This window comes from Ursus maritimus, unplaced genomic scaffold, assembly GCF_017311325.1.
Source record: "Ursus maritimus isolate PB19 unplaced genomic scaffold, ASM1731132v1 scaffold_4, whole genome shotgun sequence".
NCBI lineage: Eukaryota > Metazoa > Chordata > Mammalia > Carnivora > Ursidae > Ursus > Ursus maritimus.
The window spans coordinates 67,764,566-67,773,387 of record NW_024426552.1 but is presented as its reverse complement, the minus strand read 5'-3'; the positions used below and the strand labels follow the sequence as shown (position 1 = coordinate 67,773,387).

General features: G+C 37.9%; 1 protein-coding gene across 1 annotated transcript in view; it reads left to right on the top strand.

Annotated features, from left to right (window-relative positions):
* The window catches only part of OSBPL11 (oxysterol binding protein like 11), a 95,125-nt gene that overhangs the window by 63,885 nt on the left and 22,418 nt on the right, over positions 1-8,822 (top strand). Inside the window, exons 9-10 of the mRNA XM_040621357.1 lie at positions 4,320-4,818; positions 7,652-7,838. Of these exons, the coding sequence (XP_040477291.1) occupies positions 4,320-4,818; positions 7,652-7,838 (686 nt within the window). The remainder of the gene's footprint in view (positions 1-4,319; positions 4,819-7,651; positions 7,839-8,822) is intronic.

The window sequence follows — 8,822 nt, the reverse complement described above, 5'->3', positions numbered from 1 at the left end:
GCAGGAATGTGGAAGAGGGAAGAATCTGTGTGGTGTTTTCCACCGCTAAGCAGAATGGGACCCACCTCCCAAGTCTCAGCAGTAGACTGAAGCCAGAACACGTCTTCAGGTACAGTGAATGTCTTCAGCCAGCCCGGACAGCAGGGCATGGAAAGGAGAGTGGGCACTTCAGCAGATGCCCACCACAAGCCAAATACAGATGCAGATGGGACCAGTTTGCCTAGAGCATTCTGTCTTCAGGTTTCAAAAGATGGTAGCAGTGGCAGCGTGAAGCGCATGGATGATAGTCTTCCACGTGTCTGTCTCTTGAATCACATCCCTCTGATCTGGACCAGTTTCCCTGTGTCTGCTGTACAGCTTTCTTCCTGGGATGTCCTTTCATTGTCCTTCTGTGCTAGATCTATCTCCTGTATTCTTTTCTTCTTTTCTGGTTGCCTCTCATTTCAGTGGAGCACATCTTCCTTTAACCTCTGAAGATCTGTGGGAGGCAAAATGTGAAAATGTGTGTTTGAAGTGTCTTTATTTTGCCCCCATGTTTGATTGCTAGTTTGGATAGAATGTCTAACTTCCAGTTAATTTTCCTGTAGAATATTGCCTCCTTGCTACAGCGTTCTGGTGAAAAGACTGATGTCATGCCAGTTCACATCTTCTGTTTGTGACTTGTTTTGTTTGTTTGTTTTTCTCTAAAATTTAGAATCTGTCCTTTGTCCCCAGAAGTCTGAAATTGTCTCTGGACCCTTGATGGGCCTTTGCAGTGTGACAACTCATGTTTTTCCGTTGTCTGAAATTTTCTTGAATTTTTTCATTGATGATGTTGTCTCCAGCATTTTTTCCTGTTCTCTCTGAAATCTTTATTTCATGGTCATTGGACTTCCTGGTCTGGTACTCTTATTTTTCCCTCCATTTCTCTCTCTCTCTCCTATGTGTTGGGAAATTTCCTCAACTATTTTATCTTCTGAATCTTCTCTTGATTTTTAATTTTTGTTTCCTGTTTTAAAGTTTTCTGAATTTTGCTTTTCAAAAAGCGTATTCGTTTCATGTATCTAATACCATCTCAAGTCTGAAGATACTATTTTTATTTTTAAGGTTCCCCCCTCCCTTTCAGTGAGGTTTCTGTTTTTTCCAAGTCTGTTTCTTTATTTTGGTCTTTGTGTTCCTATTTAGAGATTTTCTCAGAGATCTGGTATTTCTTGAATTTCTGCTCATGCTTAAGTGTNNGGAAACTAAAAACCTGATTTTAACTTTTCAACATATGGGTGGATCCTTTGCTTCTCAGGACAAGTAATCTGGATTTGTAGGGGGAACCTGGTATTAGTATCATTAGATTCTTCCCTCTCGGGTTAGTGAAATACCCCAGAAGGAATTCTTCTGATCTGCTTGGTGGGCAAAGCACCTAGGAGTGGTGGAGGAGAAAAGAGTCGGGTGGGAGGGCATCTTAGCATCTAATATTTAATTCATATAAGTTACTTCATATCCCTTTTATCCATTCTTTTGGAAGCCCCTGATGTTCCCCAAACTAGGGAATAAGCCACCTTGTTTCACTCTTCAGAGACTAAACCTCCAGACCTTGGCTGGGGTGCAGGAGGGGCAGTTACCAACAGTGTGCAGTTGGGAACGGGATTTAAGGATTCAGTTGCTCTGCATGCATGTTTCACTCGGTGATCATTATTTTAGCATTCCTGTAAACGCTCAGATTCAGAGGTACCTGATGCTGTTGGTTCCTGAGCCCTCCCTGGAATCTGTAAACCACTGCGTAAGAGTCAGCTTTCTAGTTAACTTCCAGAATGTTGTTGCTTTTGGGGGCACCTGGGTGGCTCAGTTGGTTAGGCGTCTATTCTTGATTTGGGCTCAGGTCATGATCTCAGTGTCATGAGATTGAGCCCTACATTGTGGTCCACACTGGGTGTGGAGCCTGCTTAAGATTCTCTCTCTCTCCCTCTCCCTCTCCCACCAGCTCTCACGCACACTCTCTTAAAAAGTTGTTGCTTTTGTCTACATTCCTGGTATCTTTAGGTTTGTCTTTATGTAAAATATATTCAATATAATTTTAATGGATTTCAGAAGAAAGTGAAATTAAGATGTATGTGTTCAGTCCACCATGAAATGAACCTAAAACATTAGTATCTTTTGTATTAGTTGTATCATCTTCATAACCATCTTTTGTTTCCCCCATAACCATCTTTTTAAATTACATAAAGTTTATCAGGTGGAAGTTCCATATTTAAGTTTGCTAGAACCACAGTTAAAAGCATAGATTTTAATTTTATTTTCACATTTCTTTTTCTTTCTTTATATTGTTTCCTAAGACTAAACTTCTAGAAGAATGATTACTAGGCTAAATGGATATGAATATCTTCGGGCTCTTGAAAAATATTATAGGATTACTTTCTCAATTTGTTGAACCAGTTTGCAGTGCCTCTCCAATTCTGCTCTAAAGAAAACTAATCCACAGGGTGCCTGAACCAACCGATTCAGTTGGTTAAGGGTCGGACTCTTGACCTCGTTTGGTTCAGGTCCTGATCTCAGTGTCATAGGATCAGGCCCCGAGCTCAGCTCAGAGTCTGCTGTAGATTCTCTCCCCCCCACTTTGCCCTTCCCCCTGCTCAGAAGCACTCTTTCTCTCTCTAAATAAATAAAATCTTTAAAAAAAAAAAAAAGTTATCTTCCTTACACTTAACTTGGCTTTCGGTGTCAAAAGTACCCTTTTTGTGTGTTTTGGGGTTTTTTCCAGTGAAAAAATTTAGATTTAGCCACCTGGACTTCCATTTAGATGATCCCAATTTTGTTGTTGGCCATATCCAAAGCATCATAGTCAGGAGCCATTTGAACATACCCCTTATCTCCATCAGGCCGGATCAGGGTGGCCATCTCAATGTCATAGAGCTTCCTCATGGCCTGTTTGATCTGGTGCTTGCTGGCCTCGACATCTGCAAGTGTGCTGTTGTCTTCTGTTTTATTCATGGTTAACTTGGTAATCAGGGGGAACTTGATGACAGCATAGTGGTGAAGCTTGTTTCTCCTGGGGGCACTCTTTGAAGGATATTTGGGCTACTTTCAGAGATGCAGTGTCTTGGTGCGTTGGAAGGTAGGTGACATGCAGATTTTCTTTTTCTGTGTGTATGACTGTTGGCACCTTTCAGCACCACTTTCTTGGCCTTCAGAGCCTTTGCTTTGGCCCCTGCTTTGGGCGGGGAAGGGGTGAGGGATTCCTCCTTCACCGTTGGCACCATCTTCATGAAAAGTGAAAGTTCCCTTGAGGGGTGCCTGGATGGCTCAGTCAGTAGAGCATGATCTCTGGGTTGTGAGTTCAAGGCCCTCATTGGATGTGGAGCCTACTTTTAAAAAGTTCCCTTCTTGGGGTTCTTGGGTGGCTCAGTCAGTTAAGTATCTGCCTTTGTCTCAGGTCGTGATCCCAGGGTCCTGGGATAGAGACCTGCATCAGGTTCCCTGTTCAGCAGGGAGTTTGCTTCTCCCTCTGCCTCTCCCCCCAGGCTTGTGCTCACTTGCTCTCTTGCTCACGCTGTCTCTCTCTCAAATAAATAAGATCTTTAATTAAAAAAATAAATAAAAAATAAAAAGTTCCCTTCTTGAAAACAGTTCTCTTGTGCTTAAAATTAAGTGTAAGGTAAAATGTTTGCTTTGATCAGTGATCTCTGTAGTCTGTCTATTTTCAGGGAGTGAAAATATCTCTTCTCTTCTCTCATCTTAATCAGTCATCTGTAATTTATTTTTAAAGTAGGAAAGGAGGGGCGCCTGGGTGGCACAGTCATTAAGCGTCTGCCTTCGGCTCAGGGCATAATCCCAGAGTTCTGGGATCGAGCCCTGCATCAGGCTCCCTGCTCCGCTGGGAACCTGCTTCCTCTCCCACTCTCCCTGCTTGTGTTCCGTCTCTTGCTGACTGTCTCTCTCTGTCAAATAAATAAATAAAAAAGTTCCGTCTCTTGCTGACTCTCTCTCTCTCTCTCTGTCAAATAAATAAAATCTTCAAAAAAAAAAAGTAGGAAAGGAAAAAAAGCATGGCTAACATTTGAGTTTTACCATAATTTCCCTGATGATACTTTAATCCAGTCTAGGAGTTAGAGGATTTTTTAAAAAATGTCTCGGACCTGACCCTCTTGAACTCCTGAATTGGTATTTAATCTTAACCCCTTGATTTTCATTTCCTTTTAAGCATGCTTATTTTTTAATGAGACCAAATACTTCTGCGACTTTAATATTCCTCTAGAATGAAATGTTTTCAGAAAGGTAAGAATCGTTTTCTACAGATTTATACATGGATTAAAATTCTACTGTTTGGTTGATTTTTGTTGTTGTTTTAGGTGGTGCTTCCTACATTTATCCTAGAGAAGCGTTCCTTGCTGGAAATGTATGCAGACTTTATGTCTCATCCAGACCTATTTATAGCCATCACTAATGGAGCCACAGCTGAGGATAGAATGATTCGTTTTGTTGAGTACTACCTTACCTCATTTCATGAAGGCCGTAAAGGAGCCATTGCTAAGAAACCGTACAATCCTATCATTGGAGAAACATTTCACTGCTCCTGGAGGATGCCGAAAAGCGAGGTGGCATCCAGTGTTATCAGCAGCTCTTCCACCCAGGCAGTTACAAATCATGCTCCTCTGTCGGAGGACACTTTGAGCCAGGTGGGATCAGACTGTTATACAGTCAGATTTGTTGCTGAGCAGGTTTCCCATCATCCTCCAGTCTCAGGATTTTATGCAGAATGTGCGGAGAGGAAGATGTGTGTCAATGCGCATGTTTGGACTAAGAGCAAATTCTTAGGCATGTCGATAGGTGTGACAATGGTTGGAGAAGGTAAGTAACACTGTTCTCTAATTTTTAATATCAAACTATAATCTTAAATTTGGGGAAGCTAGATAAATAAAAATTTGAAATGTTACATGTGCTACTTTTTTCCCCATTTTTTAGTGTGTTCTAGAATGGTGGGGAAGGGGGCTCATATTTATGGACAAATATAAATTATCTTCTTAAATTTTTTTCCCTGATTCTAAATATGAAATTTTTTATTGTAGAGTATTTGGAAAACTTAGAAAAGTATCAAGAGGAAAATAAACCATCTCTAATACCTCCATCCAGAGAAGGATAAATTTAGCTAGCATTTTGTATTTTTTCTGTTGTGTATATGTTCATACTTGTATTTTTGTTTTGTAAAGTTGTGATTAGTTCTCTATATATAGTTTTGTGTCCTGCTTTTTTACAATAAATATTCATTTTCCCATGTCATTGATAATACTTTAAAACATGTTTTAGTGACTGTATAATATCCTATGAAATGAGATATTTACCATCTTTTATTTGACCTTCCTCTATTTGGACATTGAAGTTGTTTCCATATTTTCATTATTATAAAAAGCACTCAAGAAATGTATTACCTAGAAATATCTTCTAGCTTGATATTTTGTATTTCCTGAGGAGGTAATACTTTAAAATACATCACCAGTCTTTAATTCCACTTCAGCAAAAAGTTATGAAAAGATAAGGTAATAGCCAAAAAGTAAACAACAACAAAAAGCTTCTACAGAAATCATTGCAGAGTTAATGAAAATACAATGGCAGAAAAAAAACCTACCATTTTAATGTTAAAGGAAAACCTTTGTGCATGGAATAGTTGTTCAAAAATTACGTTAGCATGGCATAATTAAGTCTATGATATTAACATTTTGAGACTGTGTTACTGTAGCTGTGAAGAAAATAACTTTATCCCCCCTTTTAGTTTTCCTCATTGTTAAGATCTGTTGTGATATGAGTCTTACCAATTTCCAAATAATAATTTTAAGTTAAAGCTTTTATAACACTAGAAAGTACTCATGTTTTATTAGTCAAAAAAACGTTTGCCACCTTCAGTTATAAGCTTCATAACATTAGCTCTAAGATCTTCATAAACCAGTTTGTTTTATAGATGAAAAAAACAAGTCTAGAGGTGATGAGACATGTTCAGGGTCACAAAAGTTAAGGCCTAGCCAGATTTAGAACCCCCTCCTCTAACGTACTCTCCTTGCAGACAGTTAGCTCTTACTGATGAGATTCTGTTGATGGTAGCCTCTTCAAGAAAGGAAATGCTTCAGGAAATAAGGAAAAGCATTAATAGCTCAACCTTGCATTAATAATGAAGGCTGTATAAAATAGGTAATTTTTAGTATTTATGTGCTAATTATATATTTATGGATTGCCTTTTAGAAATAAAATTTCTATAGTAATCTCAATAGAAAGTAAATAAAATCAGAAAATGGGACTTAGACAATTCAATTTGTTCTAATAGGAGCATGTTTTGTTTTTATTTGTTGGGGGGACATTCCATTTAATGGTGAAATAAGTGAAGTTTTAGAATTCTTTGAATCTCTTGTTCTAACTATTATATACATTCAAGACTGATTTTAAATTCTTCCAATTTTAAGTTACATTGCGAGTGATATTTATGGTAAATATAGTCTTAGAAATCAGAGATCAGAAACCTAGGATATAAGATGATATATTTTTAGAAAAGTAATCAAAACATACCTTATCTAACTTAAAATGAATTAGCAGTTACTGTTAAACCCTTAAAATATACCCAAGTGTATTGTCTATATGCCTTATGACAGCTCCCATTATATATATAAATGTATTACAGCCAGAACCAGGCTTCTTATGAAATGGCTTGATAATTCTTGATTTATTGTCGCCCTTTGTGAAGACCGTAAAGGTAATACAAGAAAATAATTGGTGTTACTTTATGTAAAGTAGACTGCTTTAGAATCTCAGTTTGTCTGTTTGCTTATCCTAAAAATTAACTATATTAAAATATTTATTATGACTCTTGCCCTTATTTGTGAACATTAAGAACAGAGTACTTAATGAGCATTCATTAAGAGAAAAATGACCATTTAGAGTTCAGACTAGTAGTATATTTTCAGTTCAGTATTTAGTCTGATAGTGACCGAGGTAATGAGCTTGGGTTAGTAGTAACTCAGATATCCTTAGTTGTCTCTTCATTATCTAGTATAAATTGATTATTCATTAATTCCTCCTCCTATATTTTTTCTTAAAAAAAATCCTTAATATAACATCACGTAATATAAAACAAGCCCCATTAGAATATTTGTTTGAAAACTGTTACTGCTACCTCTTGTAGCCTCACACCAAACACTTCAGAATTTGGCAAACAAAGTTATTACTATGACCATAGTTTTCATGATAGAATTAGGTCTTTTCTTCCTAATATACATAGAATGAAGAACGCTTTTTTTTTTTCATTAAACTGAGACTACGTTCTGTGGCTCTATAGCATTAGACATTTATTTATTCCCAAACTGAGAAAGTTATTAGTGCTAATGATCAGACTGTAACATAATGCTGTATAACATGTTCTTAAAGTCTGACTTAAGGTTTTATTTTTAAGAGTCTATTAGAAATCTTGATCTCTTTCCACTGTAACATTTCCTGGTCCCATGAACCCCAAAGGGATGGCAAAGTCATAGAAAGTAACCTAGATTCACTTATTACCAGGAATGTTATCAAATACAATTGTAAGGGAAGTTAGTTTAATCCAAAGTTAAATGAAAATTAAGCAAAACAATGATGTTTATTTACTAAACCTGAGAAGAAATAATATGGATGATGTTAACTACCTTCATGTTTTCATATTCAGGTATCCTCAGTCTGTTGGAGCATGGAGAAGAGTATACATTTTCTCTACCTTGTGCATATGCCCGGTCAATTTTAACTGTTCCTTGGGTAGAACTGGGTGGTAAAGTCAATGTCAACTGTGCAAAAACTGGATATTCAGCCAGCATCACTTTTCATACTAAGCCATTTTATGGTGGCAAACTACACCGGTAAGAACATTTCAGTGATACCTGGCTCTTACTCTATCAGTTTGATCTTGTATTATAACTCCTTATTCTTTTCCTGCTTTGTTTAGGTAGATGGAGTTGGAGCTTTATTTATGTCTATTTTCTCAAGACATTCTGGGCATCCTGGTCTAGTTTTTTTGTTTGTTTAAGATTGTATTTATTTTAGAGATAGGGAGTGAGAGTGCAGTGATGGGGGAGGAGCAGAGGGAAAGAGATAAGCAGATGCCACACGGAACACAGAGCCCAATGTCGGGCTTGATCCCATGACCCTGAGATCCTGACCTGAGCCAAAACCAAGAGTCGGATGCTTAACTGACGAAGCCACCCAGCCTCCTCCATCCTGATCTGGTTTTTGAAATAGTGACAGATCTATCTACTCTTATAAAATTTTCCTGGTTAAGTAGCTTACAAGATATAGAGTAGAATTCCTAACAAATGAACATTCACTCTCTGGTGCAATTTCTGCCTTTAAAGGGGTTCTGACTAGATCCAGGCCTCAGTGAAGGCAGCTGTTGGTACAAGTTAGCATGAAAATAGATCTAATCATATGAAATAGTTGAAGTAGCGCAGTGATGGAAGCCAGTGTTCTTAGGCACTAATACTGTGAATAGGGGCTTTGTTCTAATCCCATCTAGGAAAAGGCAAGTTCTTATACCCCCTTCTCAGCTTCTCTCAGTCTCTTCAGCACTGTTCCAGATCATCCAAACTACATGAAGACAAGTTGTCTAGTAGAATCTTCAAAAGGATACTGACTCTCTTCCTTAAACCCTTCATGTCTATTCTGACTGTCCCTAAAGTAGGAATAGTTTTCTGTCTATAACCCTTTATTGAAAAATATATCTCTTGTTGATGGTTTTCACAAAGTAAAAATTTGAACATGGAACATTACCAGCATCCTAGAGACCCTCCTCATGCCCTCTTAACAGTTACACACACACACACACACACACACACACACACACACAC